Source organism: Clinocottus analis, unplaced genomic scaffold, assembly GCF_023055335.1.
Source record: "Clinocottus analis isolate CAN_PGR_092001 unplaced genomic scaffold, fCliAna1.0.p SCAF_9, whole genome shotgun sequence".
Classification (NCBI taxonomy): Eukaryota; Metazoa; Chordata; class Actinopteri; order Perciformes; family Cottidae; genus Clinocottus; species Clinocottus analis.
The window spans coordinates 14096105-14121528 of NW_027176251.1; the positions used below are offsets into that span (position 1 = coordinate 14096105).

General features: G+C 44.7%; 2 protein-coding genes across 2 annotated transcripts; one reads left to right on the forward strand and one right to left on the reverse strand.

Moving 5' to 3' along the window:
* Positions 1-348: 348 nt before the first annotated feature.
* On the forward strand, positions 349-13539 carry onecutl (one cut domain, family member, like). Its single transcript, XM_068570097.1, has 3 exons — positions 349-637; positions 1091-2645; positions 9903-13539. The coding sequence occupies exons 2-3, from the start codon at positions 1595-1597 to the stop codon at positions 10211-10213; spliced, it is 1362 nt and encodes a 453-aa protein (XP_068426198.1). The 5' UTR covers positions 349-637; positions 1091-1594; the 3' UTR covers positions 10214-13539.
* Positions 13540-15931: 2392 nt separating this feature from the next.
* ctss2.1 (cathepsin S, ortholog2, tandem duplicate 1) lies at positions 15932-25167 on the reverse strand. The gene is made up of 8 exons (XM_068569519.1): positions 25112-25167; positions 23303-23427; positions 23038-23160; positions 21802-21954; positions 20555-20779; positions 18344-18509; positions 17195-17297; positions 15932-16774 (listed from the first exon to the last, which is right to left on the reverse strand). The coding sequence occupies exons 1-8, from the start codon at positions 25155-25157 to the stop codon at positions 16675-16677; spliced, it is 1041 nt and encodes a 346-aa protein (XP_068425620.1). The 5' UTR covers positions 25158-25167; the 3' UTR covers positions 15932-16674.
* Between the last annotated feature and the right edge of the window lie 257 nt (positions 25168-25424).

Genomic DNA, 25424 nt, shown 5'->3' on the forward strand with positions numbered 1-25424 from the left:
ATAAGTTGTGCATGCAATCAGCTGAAGTAGGCTTAACCTGTGGGGTTATGAGAAAAGGAGCATCTCCACCCACCCCTTGTCCCATCACCCCACCATCCTCCTCCTCCTCCTCCTCCCCCCGGGAGAGAAAGGGTTAATTGGAGTAGGAATTTCATCGCACATCTGTCAGATTTTTAAGGCCGTGACGCACTGAAAGCGGAGAGTCAATGTGAGCAAGGGGGAGGAGGAGGAGAAAGAGTTGGTGCTGAGATCGATGAAGTGGCAGGCAGAGGGAGGGAGGGAGGGAGGGAGGAGGAAAATCTCACGAGATAATGAAAGAAAAAGAGGAGAGCTGCTAGTGTAGGAGCAAGAAGAAAAAAAACACGAGGCTAGACCCGGAGATTTTTTGGAGTGGAAAACAAAGACCCGAGAATCGGGACGGAAGAGCGCGCGAGAGAGACATAGATTTTTTTTTTGTCTGTAACCGCAGATGGGTTTTTTTTTTTTGCACTCTGGTCTCGGTGAATGTAGCACCCTGGGGCGCGCAGCGGACGGACCAATTGTGTGAATCTGCAGGGCTGCTCGGCGACACAATCGGAGACATGAACAGGACGGACAACGGCCGCGGACGCGCTCAGAGAAGTGGATCATAAAGAAGGTAGGATTCAAACCTCTACAACGTGTCGATGTATTTTTCTTTTTTTTTGTGTGTGTGTGTGTCTCTGGCTCGCTATCGTGTTTGGTAGTTAGTTAAACGCATCGCTCAGATGCGTTACATATGGCGCAAATACGCACCGCGATACGCACCTTAATGTCCGGCGCTTCGCATGCGCGCTATACTTCTGTATTCATAACTTTGCATAAGAAGGAACACACATATATCTTTAAAAACGGGATTCAGTCGAAGTGATTAAAAACATCGCGCGAGCTGAAATATCTCTCAACGCGTTTATTATTGTTTTTGTCCGGGATGCACGAGGGTTAATTGGCGTTTTTTTTTGTTTTTTTTTTAGAGGAAACGTGATTCTGCTGTCCAATGTTTGCTTTAATGTGAGCGGTTAAAGTTTTACAATGCAGTCGGAGTATAACAGCGTCTGTCTTGTCTCAACAGCAGGCACAGAAAGCCAGGCTCCTGCCGAAGGAGGACCGCAGCTGAGCACCAAAGAGACGCGAGAGGGAGAGAGACACAGAGACACACAGTGAGAGAGAGAGAGAGAGAGAGAGAGAGAGAGAGAGAGAGAGAGAGAGAGAGAGAGAGAGAGAGTGAGAGCCCCGCGCGGATGCACAAGAGAGAATAAAATCACAGTTTTAGCTCCTGATGCAATTTGCAAACTCGTTTTCCGGGAGTTTGAGGGAGTTTGAAGACAGTACTTAACGTTATCAGATAATTAATTAGACACCTCATAAGCCCGGAAATCAATTAATTCACAAATCAATAAATCCATAGTCTGGTGTAACGAGAGACCTTCCAGACTGTTAGCCCCGGCTGCTGAACAACAATAACAAGAAGAGGAGAGCAAAGACACACACAGGGGGGGTGGGGGTGGGGTGTGTGTGTGTGTGTGTGTGTGTGCACGTGCAAGAAATACACAGTTGATTTGTCGAGCTTTCGAAGATGGATGGGAGTCTAGGGGAGATGTCCCTCCACGGCCACCCGGACCTGGCTCACAGCCAGGACGGCAGGGCCATGCTGCACTCGCGGGACCTCTCGGCGGCCTTCCCCAGGCCCTCCCTCGGGGGCCCCTCCATGTCCCTGGAGCCCGAGCAGCGTCCTCCGGGCTTCGACCACTCCATGTCGGCGCTGGGCTACAGCGGCGACTCCCCGTCCAGCTCCGGCAGCACCTACACCACCCTGACCCCGTTGCAGCCCTTCGACGACAAGTTCCACCACCACCACCACCACCACCACCCCTGCCTCCCCGTCAGCAACGTCATCGGCAGCTTCACCCTCATGCGCGACGACCGGGGCCTCGGCACCAACTTCTACAACCCGTACGGCAAGGACCTGGCCATGTCCCAGAGCCTGTCGCCCCCGTCCGCGGGCTCGGGCCTGGCCTCCTCCATGCACGGCTACGGCAGCTTGGGCAACAGCCCCAACGGCAACGGCGGCCAGATGCTCCACGCCGGCTACGACGTCCACGGGGGGAGCCTCTTCTGCCGGACGTCCGATTTCGGCCGCGAGATGTCGCCGCCGGGCCTGGGCGCCGGCGACGTGCCGGTGGGGCATCAGCTGAACAAGATGGAGGCCCACCAGCACGCCCCGGCCCACCACCCTCACCCCATCTACAGCCAGCACTACCAGCCCCACCATCACCCGAGCCAGCAGGCCTCCAAGATGGGCGAGCACCTGCACTCCTCGTCGTCCTCCCTGTCCTCGCCCGGCGACGGCATGCTGTCGGGCTCGCAGGGCGGCGGCGGCGGCGGCGGGGAGGAGATCAACACCAGAGACGTGGCCCAGAGGATCATCACCGAGCTGAAGAGGTACAGCATCCCCCAGGCCATCTTCGCCGAGAGGGTCCTGTGTAGGTCACAGGGCACGCTGTCTGACCTCCTGAGGAACCCCAAGCCCTGGGGCAAGCTCAAGTCCGGCCGCGAGACCTTTAAGAGGATGTCCCGCTGGCTGCAGGAGCCCGAGTTTCAAAGAATGGCCTCGCTCCGGCTGGAGGGTAAGATCTGGCTTTACTCTCTATCTGCCTTACACACACACACACACACACACACACACACATACACACACACACTGCACACACACAGAAACCACAACAACAAACAGACACACTCTCTCTCTCCTTGTTTTCCCCAAACACCTTCCTTCTCCATGTCTTCCAAACACACACACACACACACACACACACACACGCACACACACACACACACGCACGCACACAGAAATTCTCCTCTTCAGCAATCAGTATGCAGCTCAGGTCGAGACACGAGGAAAAGCCAAAGCATCATACTGATGTTTCCTGCTCTTCACACCGCTGTGAATGCACCACTGGTTCATCTATTGTCTCAAACAGCTTGGACACCGAGAACTTAGCGGCACATTGAGGGCAGTTTGAGCCAGAGAGGGCCATATGTGCCATTCCTTTGTTTACTTTGCTCCCAAACAGCTCTTATTGATTTGTACAGTAGCTACGATAAAAAAAAAAAAAAGGAAGAAAAAAAAAAAGCCACAGACATTTGCCCTCCTCTTAAATGAACCGTGAAGATCAGCGCGAGCAGTGGTTGGCAATTTAATCGCTTTTGAAGCCCACGAAATAATTTGTGCAGATATGCCATTCTGGAGCGATTGATTAATCCGAGCAGTGATTTATTTCGGCCCCGGTGTGCGGCCGAAGTTGAGTTTGGCAAGGCAGCCCCGATGCAAATGAGACTTGAGCCCTCGCCAGACGTCCTTTATCAACGTCGTCACCGGGGGCAATTACCGCGAGGCTAAATATGAACGTTGTCCGCGAGAGTCTCCATTTCTGGGGGGAAAAAAAACAAGCGCTTATTGCTCGACTGGAGGCGCAAGGTGCCTCATCGATTAGTGCACGGGGGAGAAAAATGAATTGACATCTTTTTTTTGATAATCAATAAAAGTCACTTAATGCTTCTCGAAGAGCTGAATTTCCGGCCTTTTGTCAAACACATTATAGTATTTACAAATGAAAGACATTTGGAGTTTTTTTGCACTGTCGGTCGGACACGTGGAATTGTTTAACATTTCGAAATATTCAGACATTGTGTCCTTTTCGGATTAGTTGGAGTAAAAATAGTATAAAGAAATGAATCGATGAACAACATATTTTTAGCAGCCTGGTAGTATTTATACAGATATAGCAGGGAAACGATTTTAGTTTTTCCTTTTTTTGTGTGTGTGTGAAAGGCACATTGTAATCTGCTGCTTGACATTTAATATTCTTCGGGGATGCGGATTGAAGACACGGCAGCACGTGCTGTACAGTGCCGCGTTACAGTGTTGTGCCTCCACAGGGACCGAGGGCCCATCTGATACACGGAGCACAGAGAGAGATCCAAGTGAACACAGTAATGTGAGACGAGCACAGACGAGAGTGTGTGTTGCGTGCGCGTCTGCGTGTGTGTGTGTGTGTCTGCAAGTGGTCTGCTCACTGCGGGGGTCTGTGAGGAGGACGTGTGTGTGAGTCTGCCCAGTTGATCACTGCGTTTTCGCTCTCTGTCAGCAGCTCCGCTGATTAAGCCCAACAACACAATAGAGTTCATAGGTAATGATTGTGCACTCTTGCAATCCCTTCACAATTATTGATCTTTGATTGTTCGGCTCTGAGAGCACATGTGTACGTCGCACCCAAACCTCTTATCCAAGGATGAGTTATTTGTGTTTTTTTTTGTTTTTTTTGTTGTTCTGCAATTTGACAGAAATGTTTGCTTTGGATGAATCTAATCGCGTGTGAAGGCTTTGTATGCAAAGCGCCTCTTCCTGTCGAGAAGAAGAAAAAAAAGCGAATCTTCATCCTGGTAAAAACAGCTCTTTGTTCCCCGTTTGAGCGGATTTTTTTTATTTTTCTCCCCTCTCCCAATCACCAAATCATTCTGTCTTTCATTTGCAACAATTGTATTTTGTGTTTCCTCGTCCTTCACAAAACACAAACATTATTCCTCCTAACGAGTCGGTCGCTCTGGACTCCGAGCAGCCGATCAATCGGGCTCATAAAGAATTAAAGCCTCCTTCACAGAGAAGTGTGCTAATGTTTGACAATGCTGCTCCAGCACACTCTGAAATTGCATATTTAGTTCTTGGCAAAGCCACGATTTGGACAGCTCGGCACTTTTTCTACATAACCTACTTTCCGAAAGGGGGTTGTTGTTTCCCCCTCCCGCCCCCCCGCCCCTCTTCTGGCCAACCCCCTTTTGTTTAATTACAAGCCTCTATTGATTTCCATGGGAAAGAGCAGCACGCCTTGCCCACACACACCTCGGCCGCATCGGCGAATCGAGACTGGAATTAGAATGCGTGGTGCCCTGCCGCCCCAGTCTGAAGATAGCTCAAGTGCTCTCTGCTTCACGCCTCAAGTTTTAAGATGATCCTCCTTAATGCAGCACTCGCTTAAATACATAGAAGGCCCTTCAGTGTCAGCCAGCGGCGCTGTGTTATTTCCATAACTATGCCTCTGATATATATGTATATATATATATATATATATATATATATATATATATATATATATATATATATAATTGTGTACAGTGCACTCCATGTCCGAGTTGCGCAGTAATTTTGGAAATGTAGCTCGCTGCCATTTTGTCTTTTTTTTTTTTCTTCAAATAATTGTTTTCTGCAGAGACGTTTTGCTAAACACGGAGGAGGTGGTCCCTCGGATTTATCCGCAGTATCTCGTTTGTGTGTGTGTGTGTCTGTGTGTGTCTGTGTGTGTCTGTGTGTGTGTGTGTGTGTGTGTATGCTCTATGGATTACTGCGCTGTATATGAGATGCATCTCTCGCCCCAACCTCAGGCTGTGGAGGAGGCAATCAGGATTTAGCTGGAGAAGAAGGCAGGATAAAGACCACACAGCCGTGCTCCGACACTTAAAGTCAAGGAGTGTTGGGTGGGTGGGTGTGGTGTTGGGGAAGGGTTGGAGGTGGGCGGGGGGGGGGGGATCAGAGACTATAACTTTAAAGATGATGGCCGAAGCCCTTGACTAAAGGTCTAAATGAATAAGAAAGGTCAATGCGGTTTACGTGTCGGCTCCAGCGCCTGCACCACCCCCACAGTAATGAAAGCCACGGAGCCTCGTCCACCTCTCGCTGCGTACAGTTCACATATTGCCAGCGAGGCTCAAAGGTCAAAGCCGATTCCATTTGCATAGCGGGGAATCTGCAAACAGGCCGACGTGGCCGACACCTAACAAACAGGGTTGATGTTGTTGTTTTTCGTGTGTTTTTTTGCTGTTGTTTTTATTTTTTTATTTTTTTATTTATCTAGCTCTTGCAGCTCCCCCAACTCCGGCGCTGAAGGGGTTAACCAGCCTCTGTGGGTCGAGGAGTCTGAGCTGCACAGATTTAATCAATAATTTCTATCAGCCCCTGGCCCAAGAAATCAGCAGGGGGTGGGCTGGGGGCTGCGGGGTGGGGGGGTGTTGAGGGTGGAGCGGGACGGAGGGGGGGCTGTTCTGGCTAGTGGGAGGGGTGGTGGTGGTGGGGGGGGGGGGGGGGGTGTAGGTTGAGACGCCGGGGGGTAGGGAAAGGGCTTTCGATCACGTTTCAGCTACACGAGACAGGGGCATACATCATGATTAGGGGCCGTTCCCACGATCATAAGAAGCCTATAGGGGAATATTTATGTCTCCAGGAGTAGCCCCAGCGTCTGGGATTTATAGCATGGTAATTGTACGCCTTTTACACATGATTACAGCATAAGGAAGCATTTACTTAATGGTCAGGCGTTATGATGGTAAGAAAGGGAGCCGGGGCCGAGGATGGGATGGGAGGCGAAGGAGGAGGAGGAGGAGGAGGAGGAGGAGGAGAGCGGCAGGACACCCCGACTCCAGCCAGCCATAAATCCACGCAACAAGCGAGCTAGCCAGCACTATCATGTCATCCCTTTCATTACTACATCAGCCGAGAGTGCACCACTGTGTATACCGTCCATAGCGGCAGCCCCACCTCCCCAACCCCAGAAAATATCGACAGTGGTGGAGCGGAGGAACGCCCGTGAAAAATGTAGCATTTGGTGGAAAAAAAAAGAAAGAGAGAAGAAGAAATTTCACTTGTAGTGATATTGACATGCCGCTGACATCTTGGCCTGTTCAGATTTTAATGAGACGTGGTTCGATAACTCTCAGAAATGCAAACGAGCTCGTGGATGCCCAAAAGCTAACAGGCACCTGTAATCTGGAGCTGACAAGGGTGCATCCCCGAGTGAAAACATTTCCTACAGATAATGATTTCAGGGGAGGACGTGCACGGGGAAATCACAGGCCAGATTTATTCATGTCCAGTTGAGTACTTAAGTTTCAGAAACTCAGCTGGTTGTCAGAGCAATCAAAGTCCAGCGAGGCCACACACACACACACCCTCACACACACACACACACGCTCGCTCGCTCGCTCGCTCGCTCCGATGCTGCCTGTTGTGATGGCACTCGCGTGGAAAAGACGGCAGTAAGGTCACACTTATTTCTCAAGCGCTTCTGCTAATGAGAGAAATTTGCCGCTGTGAGTTTGAGGAGTGAGGAGGCGGTCATACAGTAAACATCATCCCTCGCTGCGTGAGATGTTTCTCAATGGGAAGATGTAAGCCAATCAATCGATCCAGTCAGCGCTGTTTTTGAGAGAGAGAGAGAGGAATAAAAAAAAAAGGGCAGCAGCTTTGGTTTATATAATGTATGTCTGTAGCATGAGGGGCTTTGATTGTTTGTGTGTGTGTGTGTGTGTGTGTGTGTGTGTGTGTGTGTGTGTGTGTGTGTGTGTGTTAGGGTTGGAAATATGGGATTTCAAGGTTATTGATGCTCACTTGATTCCTTCATTTAATCAAGTTGTTTTGTTCAATAATAAGAGAACCATGAACCTAAAGAAATCTGTCTGGGCAGCGAGATTCCAGAAAGCAGCTTGTTTCAGGATTTCTTTCTGAAGCAAGGCGTCATTTCAGGGTGAAAATGACAGACATTGATTTCTGGAACATTTCTTGAATTCATTTTAATTTTGGTGGGACACTGGTTTTGAATAATCTCTCCAGAGAAAATGAGACATTTAAGAGTTTTTCTCTGCAAACACGGTATGTTTGGCATTTCAGATATCATGAACACTAAAATTTAATTTAACTGTACACTAAATAAAATAAAAGTTTAAATTAGGGCACTAACTAACATTTTTTATTTGTTATCGATTCATCTGCTGATTATTTTTGCGATTATCAAATGTGAAAAATGTCCTTCCCTTCTTTAAATGTCCAGTTTCGTCTGTCGAAAACCAAAAGACATTCGCTTGAATGTGATATAAAACACATGGAATAAAAAAAAGCAGGAAATCGCCGTAATTAGAGGCTGAAACAGAATTTCTACATAAAAAAACTGCTTATCGATAATCCAAAACAATCTTCCCGTTAAAGCACTAATCGATTAGTAGAGTAATGTGCAGCGCTACTTTTAACATAGAAAACATTGTCCACATATAGCGAAACACAAAGAAAATACACTTTTTGTTCAAAACTCACTGAAAGGTCCTGCACCAATCCACTGGTCCTCCCTTTGCGCTTTTGTGCGCACGTGTGTGTGTGTGTGTGTTGGCGTGAATGTGCATTCCCTGTTGTGTTGCCTGCACACACACCGGTGCTTACACTCACAAACTCATTTGATGCCATCAGCAAAACAGTCGCTCAACCGCACAGTGCTGATTGAAACCTCTTAAAAGCGTGCATTTAGGTAATTGCACGGCTCCCCCCAAATATGTTTTAGTCCACTTAAGGCTTCTAAACACCCTGGGCAATGCCGACTCTGCTTGTTTCACTCACCCCTGACGTAACCCGCCTTTAATAGAAAATAAATTACTTCCCCCCCCCCCTAAAGTGATTATTACTCACTCACTGCCGCCACATGTAAATGACTTTTATGAGAAACTAATGATGTCGAAGTGTCCACTCAGGGAGAAGGCAAGAGAGGTAGAGGAAGGAGACGGACAGAGGAAAGGGAGGAAGGGGAGGGGGAGTTGGCTCGGTACACAAAGGCATGAGGTCGGTGTTGTGTTTCCTGTAAATACAGAATTACAGCGTGTTGGAGGTGAAAGGTTCGGCGATGGATATGCAGAGAGGAACACGCTGCTGGAATTCAAAATGCTCGTCTGATTCTCAAAATGGAATCGCAGCTCAACCCACACACGTCACGCTATTTCATTTTCTACCCTCCTCACTGAACTCTCTTTTTTTCCGCTCCTTTTTTTCTTCTCTTCTTAAATTTCGGACTATTGTATGATATTGATTGTATAATTGGACGGGTTGCTGCAGCTGCAGCGGTGTTTAACCCAGACCTTGTTGGTTTTGTGGTCGGTGTAAGCGGCAAGACTGGCATTCAAATAAACTAATTACCAGACGACTCCGTCACCTCCATTGCCGCTTGAAAAAAGTTTGAATACGGCCAACTTTGACACTGAGATAATGATCCCTCTGTGGTACGAAACAGATACAGAAATACGGGCAGAGTCCGAGAACTTTATTGATCAATTTATTTTAAATTCATTGTTTTGAATTCATCCAGTAGTGTCCTTTCTAATTTGTAAATTGGTGTTTTTCTTTGGCCTTGGTGATATTTTCTCTGCTGTGGATTGTGGATTAAAATGTTAGAGATGAACCAACATGATAATATAAAAGATTTAACGACCAATAAGCTAAAGAAATGACATCGCAGGGAAATAAAAAAAAACAACACTTTGTGTCTAAAAGTAAATCCTATTGGGTTCGTTGGTGCTTTTTGCCAGATGAGAGCTTCGCTGTGCATCTGTTTGTGTGTTTGGATGTGATTATGCTTTTTGAAAGACATTGTCAGGGGATGACAACACCAGATTTTGCACTTGGTCTTCAGGCCAGACACGTGTAAAGAAATACATTGTTTTCCAAAAGGAAGAGTGTAATGAAGACCATGAAGAGCTCCGGCCTGAATGAAGTAATCCCCCGCTCAGCAGCATGCAGCAGTTCTCTGTTAATACGATGTGAAAGGTTGAACATCTTGATTCCTTTACTGCACAATGAAACAAGTTGCTGATTCAGCTCTTTTCACTAATCAAAGTTGCTTAGCTAATCTGTTTTCTTTCAACAAATCCACTTTCCCTCAGCTTAATCCATTTGTCCTAGTTAGCCAGCCCGTCTGTTAGCCAACGTTTTTTCTTCTATTTAAATAAAATATATATATATATATATATATATATATATATATATATATATATATACCTTTTATCCATCTGCTTTGCAGCCTGCAAGCGGAAGGAGCAGGAGCAGAGCAAGCTGGAGCGCAACCAGGGCCCCAAGCGCACCCGGCTGGTGTTCACGGACCTGCAGCGGCGCACCCTCCTGGCCATCTTCAGGGAGAACCACCGCCCGACCAAGGAGCTGCAGATCACCATCTCTCAGCAGCTGGGCCTGGAGCTCTCCACCGTCAGCAACTTCTTCATGAACGCCCGCCGACGCAACGTCAACAAGTGGGTGGACGAGGGCCGTCCCTCCTCCACGGGCTCCTCGGGCTCCAGCGTCTCCTCCTCCGCCGTGTCCTGCAGCACGGCGTGAACGACGGACCGCCGAGGAGGTGCGGTCGGGGGAAGGGCGCCGAAAAAGGGGAGCAAGGGGGGCACGTAGACTGGTCTAGGCCGAGACCAGCCGTCATAAATGTCCTCCTCGTTATCGGAAAGGAGCGACGGAGCCGAGCTGTTATAGATGATTTTATGAAGATGAAGCTTTTGCTTTCTTTTCTCTCTTTTTTTTTTTCTCTCTCTCTCTCTCTTCTTCTCCCAAAACCAAAGTCGATCGCTCCCTTGAAATAGAAGGGGGGCGATACCCAGAGTGATATTGATCGCGGGACGCGAGGTCCCGCTTGTATAGTCGAGGGCGCAAAGATGATTGGACTCGAAGAAGAGTCACGCCCTCACATAGACGCCATCTCATGTCATTATTTTGATTATCTAGATTAGAGATCATGAGGGTATTACAAATCAAGGAGGAAGCATATTTCGGTGTACCTTCTAATCTATAGTCGTCTCTCCAAACGTGAAGAATCAAGAGGTGTTAGCTCCCACGTGGCGAGCTCCATCGTGTATCTTCTTAATCAAAAGTGTTCACCATCATCCAAAGACGTTAATGCCCCCCCCCCTCCTCTCCCTCCTCCCAATGTCCTTATGGTCCTGCTTTTTCCCCTCAAGAATCAAGGTGAAAGAGGAAGAAAAGGCTCTTTTTTTTAACAATCTTTTTCAACCCTGTTTCTTTTATTTCTCTCTCTCTCTCCGAAGAACCTAATTCTCCTTTTCTTAGCATGTGTTTCCATGGTGACGGTTCCCAGGACTGTTTGGCGTTGTTCCAAGTTTCGGAGCCGGGAATTATCAGGAGGGTTATGTAGCGTCCGTGACTCCCGGCTGTCAATCATTTACCCTCAACAGGAGCGGTTCCCTGTATTTTTGTTGTTGTGTGAAGACGGTCCCGCCTTGAATGAATCAGAGTTTTCGAGGGGGGACCGGACAGAATCAATAAACACAAGTAGGATGCAGAAACGGACTTGTCGGTGCAACTATCTAGCTTTAAGACGGACTGAGCTTCCAACTGAAAGCTCCACAGCCATTTTTTTTGGACTCCAAAAAAATCAAGCCAAAAGAAGAAAATAACATAAAAAAAAACAACAACCTTTGAACACAAAGGCTCCGCGGGGAAGAGCTACACAATGTATAGTGTGACATTGTAGTATTTTCTTTTCTCTCCACTCATTTCCAAATAACTGTACACACCTCTGCTCCGTCACAAAACCCTTTCCTTTTCATTCTTTTTTTTTTTTTTTTTTTTTTTACAGATGTCTAAGAAAATGGAGGAATGTGATTCTTTCAGCCCTTTTTGTACAGATTTCAAGCACATCGCTCTATTTATAGAAACACGATGGAAGTGTTGGGGCAGTTTGTTTCAGCCCCGCTGACGTACAAGGTCATTTTTTTGGTCCACAAAGGAACGGCTTTAACATGCCTCCTTATAGCCAGTAGTTTAAATCAAACCAAGAACGTCTCAAATGCAATTGCTGATCTGATCAATGTATTTATTACTGCATTTGTGTATTTATTGTTTTCACCTTTTTTCTTTCCTCTATTTATTTGGTTATTTATTTATGCTATCTATATACTGTAAGTATTTATTTAACAATGCTCTGTATGTCTGTGTGAAACTGAAGACTTTTTTCTGATGGGCACTTTTAGCTGTAGAATCCCATCGTAATACCAAAGATAAACATTGCCTCCCTGAATGTACGGCCTGAATCCCTAAGCCCAGTCCCCGATCCCGACCTGATCCCCCCCCCGATTCAGCCCGACCCACCCAGTGATGTTGCGTATCTCTCTCTATCTTTAAGGCCTGGCCTTTGTTTGTTTTCTTTTGCTCTTTTTTTCTTCTTCTTTTTTTTGTAGAACAATGGGGATTTCTTTACTCTTGCAAATGTCTCTGCGGTCAGCTCTTAACGCCAAGGCCAAAGCTTGTTTGAATGTTGTGATAATATTTATAATTAATGCTATGAATAATAACAATAATACTGATGATGATGATGATGATGTGGCATCCCATAGGTTCACAGGTTGCTTGTAAAGTTGTGTTCAGACCAATGCCACCTGGCAGAGTGTGTAAAGTGTCAGAGGACCCACTTGAAGCGCCGTCTGAAGCCACCATGAGTGACCCAACCCCCCCTCACCTGCCCCTCCCCCCTCCCCAGTGCAGCGCAGACACTCCTGTCTATGTCCAACTCAGTGTGATCTCACCGTCCTCCACATGCCCAGCCCTTCTGCCAGTTGTCTCAGTTCCAAGAGGGTTCTTAAGGTTCCTTCGCGGACCTTTGTGGTTCTTAAGGTGTGTTTCTCATCTTCTGGCGATCTTGGATTTTTAGGTGCTAAAGGTGTTCAGGTTTGTACTTGGATCTTTGAGGTTCTGGAAGTGTGCTCCTCGTATTCTGAGGATCTTGTTTTTTTGGTTCCTGCGTTCTAAAGGTTCTAGGTTTTGTTCCTGGACCTTTTGGAGTTTTTAAAGTGTGTACCTCATCATCTGAGGTTCTTGGATTTTTGGTTACTGGGTTCTTTTAGGGTTTGTTCCTGGACCTTTGGGGTTCTTCATCTTCAGGGAATCTTGCGATTTTGTTCCCTGGGTTGTAACGGTCTTCGAGCACGTCCCTGGCCTTCTTGGGTTCTCCTGGTCGTTCTCCATCTTTTATGGGCTCTGGTTTGGATGTGAAGCCTCTTAGGTTTGTAGGTTTTGTCTGTCTGGACTTTTAAGGGTCTAAGAGTTTGTTCCTCATCATGTAGGACTCTGCGATTATGTTGCAAGGCGGTTGGGCCTCTATACGAGGCTTCTGGGGTTCTTGGAGTTTGTTTCAGGTCGTTTGGGTTCCCACAGTACCTTCCACAGGGACAAGTGATTTGATTTTTTTTCAGCATTTTGTGTTGTAGATGCCTAAATTAGGAGAAAATCAGTTTCTCTGATCCCTGTGTAAATGCTGCCAAAGAGTGGCGAGGTTAGCTTGGCCGCTTTCCACCTTCTCTCTCTCTCTCTCTCTCTCTCTCTCTCTCTCTCTCTCTCTCTCTCTCTGTCTGTCTTTAACGTTGAAGGGGGCGGATTGCCGGGGCCCCCTTCACAGCGTGCACTTGAAAGACGGGCGGTCATGAAAGAGGCCATCGACTTTTTCGCGGACTTCAAAGGGGAGGCTTTTTTCATCCCGTCTCCTCTCTGGGTATCTGGTCTGGGGTCCGCTCTTGGCCAGACCTGTGGGCTTTAGGGGGCATTCATAAGGGGCGGGGGGAGAGATCAGAGAGGAGGCTGAATCATCCAGAATTAGGGTGGTGGTAGTGGTGTGTATGTGGGCCTGTGTGTACATGTGTGTGTAGAAGAGGTGGAAAGGGGGGGGGGGGCTGTTAGAGGAAAGGGAGGTGTTGGAGTAGTGAGGCATGGAGCTGAATTAAACTTTAATGAGCAACAATTGTAAGCATGCTGAGACCGAAGGGGGGGGAGCGGCGGTGGGGATGTGTTGAAGAGTCTGTACAGGGGAGGGAGGAGGGGAGGGGGGAGGGGGGGGAGAGCTTTGAGGCTCCTCTGCCGACCCCTGCACGCTACTGTCATTGCATCAAAGCTGAGGTGACACCTTTCAGGTTTCTCTTTGTCTCTATGACTGGGAGCCTAAAATGGAGACAGAGCTTTTTGTATTGAGCCACCTTCTGCTCCGTGTCAAGCGGGGAAGCTCTTCCACGGGAGGTGAGAGGATGGGAGGGAGGGAGGCAGGGAGGAGGGAATCCAGTCGGCTGCTTGGAGGGGATCAGCATTTTGCCATTTTTAGCCTGCGGCACCCTCTAGTGGCTTTTCTAGGAATGTGACCCTGCAAACGAGTCATGGCAGCCGAGGTGGCCGCAGAGCAATTCTGAAGGCAGCGTTCAACAATGAAAAAGCAGAACTGAAAGCTAATGTCCAAAGACCAAAAACCAAAAAGAACACAACGAAAACTGTACTTTTTTTTTTTTTTTTTTTTTAAATAATGTTTAACCAAAAAAACAACAACAACCAAAGATTGATGGGAAACTGCTGAATGGTTATGTATCATGGGTAGTTTTAGCAGTTCCCTATCAGAGCTATCGTAGCACTCAGAGGATTAAAAAAAAGCACCAGTGGGGTTCCGCGTGCTGATTTATTATGTTGCATAAAACAGTATTATGTTGAGCTGGAACTGAGAAACTGACATGAGGCAGTGTCTTCAGATGGAAGTCTTTTGACTCTGTAAACCCCAGTGTTCCCGTCTTTCTCGTCCCTTTACTCCCCTCCCATCCCCCCACCCCTATGTGTACATGAAGACTTTACCCATCTACCTCAACTGTGTGAGATGTTGTGTGGCAAAGATATTCCTTAACCAAAGAATCCATCCTGTCAGGGTGTCTGTCTAACTATCTATCTATCTATCTTGTCTGTCCATCCGTCTCTTCTTCATGCCTTTTACTCCAAACCAAATGTGCTGGAATCAATCCGTAACAGGAGCCGAACAAGGCGCCCCTGTCCAGCCAAAGCTTGAGTCCAGTATGCTAGAGTGTCCCATCGATACATGTTCTGTATATAAATAAAATCATTCTCAAGACCAAAAAAAAAAAAAAGAAGGGAGGTGACAATCCAGGCAAGGAGGATCTTGCTGTAATCAACGTTGCCTATTCCTTGTTTTTTTTTTCTCCAAAAACTAGAATCATGTGACTTGCTGTAACAGAAAAGCCCCAAAAAAAAAATCAAGCGCTCATCCAAAAATAAAAAAGGTCGGAGGAGACAGAAGCTATTTTTCCACATTTGTAAGCCACCCCTTCAAACCCTGTTTTTTCCAAAAATGTTTAGTGTAGTTGAAATACTGTTCGATCCCACTGTTGTAAGTAGGAATTAATTAAATCCATACAAAAAGCTTTAAACGGGGAAGAGTTGAGGGAAATATTATATTTGACTGAGTCTGAGTTTCCTCAGCTTGGACTCGACCCACCATGCTTCATCGTGCCATTCTTGTCCATGTGTTAGACTTACTAATGAATGTGGCTAACCAACCAAAGGCTTTAAAAAAAAAAGATACACAACACTTTAAACGTCAATCATGGTGGGACATTTTGTATCAACAACTAAAGAAAATCCCTTTGAATACCTCATGTGAAAATTGTTTGTTGTGATGTTGCACTAAAAAAATAAAAATGACTCATTTGTAACCCAACGCTGTGCTCTTGTTGACTTTATTCTGACCTTGCTAGAGGCGATCGCACCTCTGGGTTTCTAAAGGCCAAGACTGACAGTACGCTTTGGAAAATGCTCTTATCCAGAAGAACTACTCTTAAATGAGATTATATGCATCCAATAAATGGCAAGACATCCCCGTAATAGACTCTGATATTGCCGTTAACGTTGACCCTGTTGCAAGACAAGTACAGTATTTAAATATCCAAAGGTGCTTCACAAAAACAGTTTATTTTTGTATACAGGTTGACGTAAATATTCTGGTCCTGTGTTCATCATTCTGACAGGTTTTTGTCACATATTATGCATTTTTTAGAAGGTTTGGTATTGTGAGTCCAAACGATGCTTTTCCACATCACAGCGGTTTCTGTCGATGGACACTGCAACAGCAGCATTGAAGAGATGCTTTCCAGGATGAAGAGGCCTTTCACACTTCAGATAGTAAACCTTTCATATATATATATATATATATATATATATATATATATATATATATATATATATATATATATATATATATATATATATATATATATATATATTTTGTGAGCAGCGATATATTCCTATTCACTTTGTAAACGTAAAAAAATAACATGTGTAATAACTGTCCAACAATCAACAGCATCAATGGAATCCTTCCACTGCAGATTACACAGACTGACAAACCTGAAATTGTCGGAGCACAATCACATCTTTACCTTCATAGCATCAGAAACAAAGACTGTTTATAAGAAGTGGATGTCGTCACCCATTGGTTTCTGCACTACAGTTTTGAGGGCCTGAATTTGTCATTTTAGACGTCGCCATCTTGTTTTTTGTGACAAAAGAGCTGAAACGGTTACAGTTATAAATGGCAATAATTTACTTAATGAACATCATGCTGTACTGAATAAGACTTAAAACTAGAGACTGAGACATAAACTCATGTTTACAATGTTTACTGAGGGAATAAGAGTGAATAATAACAGAATAATGAGTGTGAATGAAGTGTTCTAGCGCTTTGAGGGCCATATAAGTGTTATACAGTCCATTCACCACCTTTATTATTCAAAACACACACATCGAGTCTGATACAAACAAACACACCGTTGAGACAATTTTCTTTAAGTATAATATTTGGCTATTGTTATATTAAAAAAGTTGAATTAAAAACAGTTTTAAAAACAAAACATGTATAGAAAAAGTGTTTCCTCAACGTGGACTCAAACTGTAAATGTACCGTGTACACAAAGAGAAGTCAATCTGCAGCAGATGCAGTTCAGTTCCCCCTGCAGCTACACGGTGGGGTAGCAGCCGTACAGAGCGATGCCGCACTGGTTCTTCTTGTTGCGCGACATCCGGATGTAGCCCTGCTCTCCAAAGGAGCTCCCCCAGCTGCACGCAAAGAGCAGAGAAACATAAAGATGTGGAGAATTAAAGGGCCGATCTCCCCGTTTTGCACATCTGCACCTAACACTTGGAGGGGAATACTGATGAAGGGATACTGTGTGCCGAGACCCGCAGAAAGAGGATCCCGGCAAGCACTTTGGGATGTTTCTCACGCATTACATGACGAGAATAAAACTCCCTTCTTCTCATCATTTAGATTCAGATCCAACCTCGTCGTCTGAGCTCGTGGTTGCCTGAGAGGCAGGTGTTAGTGGAGTTTTTAAGGCAACCACTTAGCTCACGGCAGCAAAATACACAAACCCCCCCCGCGCCTGTTGATGCAGAGTCATTTCCTGTTTCTCCTTAACCACACGGGGACCCGTGTGGGGGCGGAGCTACACGTGATGGGGAAGTGAAGTGTCCTACCTGTTCTTTACCAGCCAGTAGTCCTGTCCGTTCAGTGAGCCGTAGCCCACCGCTAACACGGCATGGTTCACCTTCTGGGTGCAGCTGGCGTCGTCGTACACTCCTGTAATGGCGGGTTAAAAAAATGAACCCAAAAATTGATTCTAATTACATGTATTATTTCGTAGAAACATTTAAGCCTTGAGCATTTTTAAACACGTACACATTTGTTTGCCCACATTCTAATTTTGATTCATATGATTTGAAATGGTTTTGTCAAGTTGTATTATTATCACTATCAGTACGTCACGATCGCATCTTGTTCCAGGTGTTTTCGTGCACTGCTCGGAGCAAAAAATGTTGCACTTGTGTGTTTCTGCAAACCACGGGATGACGTTGAACAACGATGTTTCTGAACAAAGTGTGTCAGCGTTTGCAGAAATGCAGAACGCCTTGTGGTTATGTAGGAGGATCCGCTAGGTTTAGTTAAAACCACTCGGTTAAGGTTCGACATCACAGCCTCCACCTCTCCAACCTGACGTTGCTTTCGTTCAACTTATCGGTGGTTTGCAGAATCGTTTCTCCTGGCCACTGGGCTGGAAACTATAATTCATATTTATCCCATGAAAACAATTTGGATGTAATCCACGGCATCCAGAACCTTGAAGGTATAAAAGGTCAAGGTGGACGAGGACGGTTCAATGACAGCAGACGTTCACCAAGGAGACTGCTGTCTGTGTCCTGCGTGAAACCAAGTCAGAGTTCATTTACGTGTCACGTAACTTCCGTACTTAAGTAATGGCATTTTTGTAGTTATGTCAACCTGAAAAACACGCGACTTTCTTCAACATAAAAAAGCAGTTTTGTGTCCTAAACCTAACCTAAGTTGTGAGGACTGGAGTTCAGTTTGAAAAGACAAATGAGGAATAGATATTCATACATATTTACTCAGGTGGGGGATTCGGTGTCAAATACTGTAATGAGATTAAAAAAAGGTTGAAATGCAGTGTTTTGCTGCCCTCACTGGTTCAAATAGCTGTTTTGCACCTTTGACTACACTCAACAGGGATTCCTGGAGTATATAAATATAAATACACGTCAAACCATCCTCCAGAAATGTCTTTCTGCATCCGAGTCCCGTAAGTAAAGATGAGCGGCTGTGCAACGTACCGCTCCTGTAGAAGGGAAATCTGGGCCGCGTGGCGTCGATCGCCACTGAAATGGGTCCAATGGTGGCGAGCGCCTCCTTCAGAGCCCCCTCGTCGCCTTCAGGCAGGAAGTTGTACTGGGAGCAGTTGGCGGCGCGGTTTGCGGGGTTGTAGCGGCACTGCTGTGACTGAAGAGAGGATGGACCGGGGGTTAGAACCCATGACTCACACTGTGTGAAACATGCCGGACGGTTTACAAGAAAGCTTAGAAATGTAATGAACTGACCCACTATGACATCCGTGTACGTACAATTCATTGTTTTGGTCTTTTTTTCCAGCAATTAATTTATACATTTGATGTGCTTTTTTGGGTGAAATGGAGCCACAACACCTCTGCGAGGCTGCAACAGTCTTGTCGGACCGGCTCACCACTGCCTCCGCCGCCCTCCTCCTCTTCCCCCCCCTCCTCCTCCTCCTCCTCCTCCTCCTCCTCCTCCTCCTCCACACAGACGCCGATAACAGCAAAACCAGATGAAGCCCGGAGGACAAACACGTTGTCCGCTCCGATTAATTTATTGTTGCTCCAAAGAGACATTAACGGCAGACCCCAGACAAGTGAGCAGAGTGTTGCAGTCCGCAGCCTGGAGGGTCGGACTTAACTTCTTGTACACCCACATTGTTGTCTCTCACAGGGATTTGTTAACTGTAAACCTGAGTTTGTGCTGGATTTCCGATACATTTCCACTAAAGAAAGAACACACATGCCTGTCTCAAGTCCGGCCTCCACTTCCTGATGTATTTGTGGGCCTTCACAGGAGAACACAGTGAAGTACAATGAACTATTGCAATAAACCTTGTTAAATATACCGAGTGTCAGGGTTTCGATTATAGATTAAAAGGCTGGTTTTCTTTTGCTGTAAGGAAAAGATGAATTAAAGCAATGTTTCTATCAGCAATTGATTATGGTGATATTATATATGCATGCAAGTTTGTCTTCAGTGATTTAAAGAGTCATGCTGCGTTGCTTTTTGGCTCCGTTGGGGGTTTCCGCACATAACACACACATTGTTGCAGTTTGTCTTCGTTGTGTAACATCAGAAGGCCATATTACACAAATGACTTCCCTTTTTTCATGTTCCAAAAACAGCTGTTGCAACCCTCCTCATGCAGACTAGTTATGTAGAACCTCTTTGGTAGAGATGCTTTTGAAGTTTATTTTGCACCCTTGTCTTGGTGTGAGCTTCAGCGTCACTTTGAACTGGATTATTTTATGAACATGGACGATTATGAAATCTATTTCAACACTGAATGTCTTGTTACAAACCACTACTAACTCGCTGGTTAGTAATGTGTTACTTGTCTCTTTCATGTGAAATTACTTCTGTTATTTTTGACTTGTTTCCTGATGTTTATACATTTTAAATCCCATGACGTGACAATAGATTCCATGATGACGGTGCAAACTCCCTCGGCGGATGAAGGTCTTGCGATACAATTCAAAGCTCCAGAACAGCTTCTTACTTAGGTCTTTGTTGCACACAACACAACAATCACAAAGTGTATCTGCTACTTTACTACATGAGATATAAGTTATGACATGCAGATGTAGACATGCAATAACACTAGGTATATACACGAGTGCTGAACTCTTTTTTTCTTGAAATAAAAGCTTTTAAAATAGTTTTTAATGATGATTCAGAATATTTTGTCCCTTTAAATAAAAAACCCTCATCTAGAATTGTTGCTAGTGCAAAACATCTTTTGCTCAAACAGATTTCTCTGTAAAAAAAAGAACATCTTCCAGGAGCTCGATACCTGATTTAAAGCTGCTGCAAACATTGTTTTTACGAAAGCAACCTCCGTTGCAGCTCGTGAATGTGACGTCTTTTAACGTGTGCTTTATTGCATCGATTTTTACGTCATTTTTCTAATATTATTTTTCACATATTTGCATCGGATAGCCGTCGCTCTCAGTTTAGAAGTGGTTTTACGACTTTCTGTTAAAATGTATTGCTCGCTTGGAGGAAACTGTCACAGAGGTCATAAACATCATGGCTGCGATTATTACCTTGGGTTTGTAGGTGCATACAAGTGTGTATATTTGACTTGACCTTTTGTTTGCGTTGCTGGTCAATTCCTTTCCATGTCACCCTCCACGTACATCGAATGTTTTTTCCCCTCTCCGAATCCCCTCGATGCATCTCGGAGCCGCAGGATTAAAGCAGTTACTCACCTGTCCTCTGTACGGGTACGCAGCATCCGAGTCGATGCCCTGGTTGTCGATGACGTACTGGAAGGCTCGGTGGAAGAAGCCACCGTTGCAGCCGCGGTTGCCGTATTTGCCCGAACAGTCCACCAGGTTTTGGGGGCTGAGGTCCACCAGCTTCCCAGTGGTCTTGGCTAACTGGCCCTCCAAGGCCCCTGCGGCGCTGAAGGCCCAGCAGGAGCCACAAGAACCCTGCATTCAAACCAGTGGTGTTAGTACGGTGTTGTACACACACTGCAATGGTTTTTTTCCCCCTTCTTTATTAACTTCAAGGTTAGCTGGATCGCTTCACATCTCCATGTTTGGCAGCTCAACAGCAGTTTGTAGAAGAGGCAGCCAGAAGAGTTCAAGAGGTGAAAGAAGTCTGCGGGTTCTTTGGGAACAGAATGAATTGAAGATTGTAATTCAGCAACACACTTTTATTATTGTTGACTTTTCACCGCAAGATCTTTAGACTCGTATGAAAAAAAAGTCACTAATTGATGATTATTTTGTGATTGTCGTCTTTTTAGAGGTGTAATGTCTTCTGTGGATTAACCACTACCATTTGTCTGTGCAACTAGCATCGTGAGAATATGCCCGCGCTGATCTTCAAATGTCATATCTTTAAAAAGAAAATCCTATTTCCATCTTATCCCAACTTGGGTTATAGTGTCATAATTAAAATATAAAATCTAGAGTTTTGGCCAGAAATGTCACAGTGACAAACACTTAGCACAAAGACACACAAAAACACACTACAAAGAGATGCAAAACTACAAAAAAGACACACAAAACAAGCACAAAAGAAGTTAATCGACTGTGTAAACAGCTAGACGTCTGTGTGAGGTGGTGGGGCCTTTTTGAATGTCCGTGTGCAGGAGCCTATTGTCTCATAATAACATTATAATAATTATGATGTAGACGAAGATGTCAAATAAAAGCTGCGTACACATTTTAAACTTTTGTTTCCATTGGGGATTTTTCCAATCCCGTAACATCTGGGTGTGGAAGAAGTGGTGACTAAGCTGAGATAATATTCTGCACCTCGTGTGCATATAAATCAAAGTGGATGTTGTAAAACTGATGGTTGTTGTGACGACTTCCTGTGTGAACATCCACCGCTAACGAACAAGGAACAGCAGGGATGTGTGGGACAACGACACTTCGAGACACAAACAGTGGCGGTGAACCTGCAGCCCCTGAAGGGGAGGAGCCAGCGTGGCGTTCTGTACCTGGTTCTTGACGCTGGTGACGCAGCCCTTCGCTCTCCAGTCCACGGCGTCTGGAGCGCCGGCGCCCGACGCCCCCGCGAAGGCAGAGGGTGCCCTCTGGATGTCAGCGGGGGGACTGAGTGTGGCGTACGACTGCAGGATCTCCTCTGGCGTCTGAGAGGAAGAAGAAAAGAGCGGCGCTGGCATCAGGTTGTTTTTGAAAGGCCCGAGCTCATTTGGCAGGAAATAGATTTTAAATGGACAAGTCAGTTTTTAAAGCAGATTAAACTGAAATTCAACGTCTAATGTCACAAATGTGTGAAGTGGCTGCAACTGCATGATTGGAGAAAATCTATATGTTTATTGTTATTGTTTTATTTGTATTGATGTATCATTGTTATAATAATAATAATAAATAAGCATATTATTATTATTATTGTCTACCAGTATTATACGTACTATAAGTACTTCTACTAATAACAATAAAATAATATGAACAATAACAAATATATATATATATATATATATATATATATATATATATAATTGTACACCAGTACTAAAACTAATAATATGCATAATAATTATAGAAATAATATGAATAATAATTATTGTTGGTGGTATCATTATTATTATTATTATTATTATTATTATTATTATTATTATTATTATATCTAAATGAATCATATTTTGAGGAGCTAAAGCAATAACTAGCCTCAGAAGTGGTGACATGTATGTTTTATGGGTCTATATTTATATTAATGTCTTCATTTCATTTGTTTTCTCATGAATATATGATTTTTGCACCTCGAAAAGTCAAATTATCTTTCTAAAAAGAAAGTTTTTTTTTCTATAAATACAACCCCCTGCTTACTTATTTATTTTCTAACCTACAATGGCCCCAATACGCCGTAGATGTATTGACCGCAGACATTTGTTTACCATAAAGCCGCCGACAGAAAGCTCCGGGGGATTGACTGCCTCGTCGATATTTCAGCATATCCAACATTTCCGTTTATGTTTCTTTTTTTTTTTCATAAATTAAAACATCCATAACTATTCTTTATTATAACGATTAGCTTTTGCGCTTCAAAGACCAAACTAGTCACGCTGTTTCTCCTCTGACCTTCAACCGACATAAATACTGCATCGATAACGAATACAAGTGCTGATCATAAACCAATAAAAATCATAAAACTATTTTCTCTGTTCCCCCACGAGAGTATAAAAACAGGAGCGTGAGCGTATTTGTCTCACCAAGTCTCCCATGTGGTTCATGCTCAGGTCGTAGGTGTGTAGCCCCATCGAGGCCTCCAGGTTGTGCTTGGTAATGAGCATCAGGTTCCTCTCCCACAATTCCCGGCGGCGCACATCCTCCACCTCAACACACACAAGAACACACACAGTGAGAGTGCATCAGGTCAGATATTGTTTAAGTTAATAATGCATTTCACATATGGATTGGAGCCTACAAATATATGAACATTTACTCTTTTTTTCAGTTAAAAAAAAATTTGCATACCTCGTTTCTGTACTTTTTCTCATTTGTCTTCTTCCACAGCTCCCAGTGGACGTCCAGCTGGCTGTCAAACATGGCCGCTGCCTCGACGCACAGGGAGACGAGCAGCAGGGCCCCAAACATCAGGCCTGTGACGAACACACACACACACACACACACACACACACACACACACAAGAAGTCAGGATGTCGTCCGACCTTTGATGAGACGCAGACGCGCAGAGAAAGCCGTTCAGAGACAAACAAGATGCGCTCGCTTCTTGTAAACCACACGGAGGGGATCAGTGCGTCGGCGTGGAGGATGAACGGCGACACAACGGTCTCAGAGTTCAATGCCTTGACTTCAAAAGTTAAAAGACTAAGAAGGGACTTCTGTTCAGAGGAGACGCCCCGAGTGAACGAAGTAAAAAAACAACTGTACATAGTTATGAGCTGCTGAGGAGGATTTCTGGATCAGAGTCTGACAATATCTCGAAGAAACTTCACCAGTTGATTACTGAACTTCAGACAATCATCCTCTGTATTACAAGTTCTCTGACATGTGATGTTTAAATATGCAAAAGAGGATTCTGTAATCTTAATGTAGGTGAAACCTACCGTCTCAAATGGAGAAAGTCATCAAATAAACACCTCAATGTATATTTTGGATGTTTTCCTTCCACTAGTTTGAAAGGGGACAAACACAAAGTACCCGATGTGTCTCCCTTTAAAATATGAAGAAAGAAATCTCAACTTGAACTACTGCAATGCAACGCAACAATGTCTCAATATTAAGTGTCTATATATATATATATATATATATATATATATATATATAGTTGTATGTCTGTGGTTTAAACATTCTGATCCAACGTTGCACCTTCTACCTCTCAACCACAAGTCTCCAGTGTATATGTACACTGTATATGAAGTTGTCGTACATTTGCAGTGAGTGTGTTCATCTCTGTCTGACGCAGTGGGCCAAGTATCACTTCCTTCACATCTAACTGAACTGCACAAAAGTTCCAGAGTGATGCAATCAGCACAAGACCAGAACTGAAACCCAATGAAGGAGACAGAAATCTGACCAAATTCATCAAAATCAGTTGTTTGAGACAGTTGTTGTGCAGAATCAGCATGAAACAAAGGAAGTAGAGAAGTTATTGGAAGTAAAAATGCAGTGTGGGTCTGATGTCAGTCACGATGTTCATATGTTGATCTTCCAGTTTCACCAGATGGATTGAAGCCCGATCACAAACCAAGAGGACTCTGAAGTCACCTGATACCTGGCTGACTCACAGTCACAGTTACATAAACACAAAATAAAAAGAGAAATCTAAACTTTAAATATTCAAAAGTTCCCCAGAATCTTTTCATTTACCGTCAGTATAGTTTGTCATCAAGAGACTTTATCTGAATAAAGTTCTTTTTTGGTCACTTCAGTTCCTTCATTACTCATTTAAGACAATAGTAATAATAACAAGACACACCGGGCCCCTAATACATACTGTAAAGTGAATACTGTTGGGTGACTGTGGAACACATAGTTTTGAAATCCCCCAGAGAATAAGATAAAATACTAAAGTATATTCAAAGTAATACTAAATGCCCAGTCACACTAAACCTCAGTGTAACACTGTTGTATCGTTATCATTTCCCTGAACACACCTGCAGCGGACACAAAGGACACCGTGTGGCCTCAAAGAAACGAAAGTAAACGCAAATTCGATTTCAAGCTTTTTAAAATCTTTTATTAGCTGGTTCTATTGACTATGAAACACCTGACATTGGTATAAAAAGCATAATATGTGTGTGCAAAGTGTTTTAACTTGCCTTGGGCGGTCGGCGTCATCGCTGCTCGTCTGTCGCGTGTGAACATCTCTGACTGTGTTTTAATGCTCGATGTTTATGAGGAAGCATGTCACGTGACCTGTCGCTGTTCTTCCCCCTTTCAGAAACAGAAAGCAGCGTCGTCCTGATGTCTGATCACCTGAAGCTGCTGTTAAAACTCTGCAAGAGAGAAGGAACTGAAGGCAAGAGGAAATAATACAAGGGCTAAAGTTATAGCTGTGCGGTTTTAACTGCACCAGAGCATCACACACACTCTGCTGGGACCGGAGGAGAGGGTCTGCTGTCTTATTTACTG

Coding starts and splice junctions, on each gene's coding strand:
- onecutl (XM_068570097.1), top strand. CDS start 1,595: ATGGATGGGAGTCTAGGGGAGATGTCCCTCCACGGCCACCCGGACCTG. Junction 2,646..9,902: donor GGCCTCGCTCCGGCTGGAGG/GTAAGATCTGGC, acceptor TCTGCTTTGCAG/CCTGCAAGCGGAAGGAGCAG.
- ctss2.1 (XM_068569519.1), bottom strand. CDS start 25,157: ATGTTCACACGCGACAGACGAGCAGCGATGACGCCGACCGCCCAAG. Junction 20,780..21,801: donor TCACCAGCGTCAAGAACCAG/GTACAGAACGCC, acceptor GTTTGAATGCAG/GGTTCTTGTGGCTCCTGCTG. Junction 16,775..17,194: donor TACTGGCTGGTAAAGAACAG/GTAGGACACTTC, acceptor CTTTGCGTGCAG/CTGGGGGAGCTCCTTTGGAG.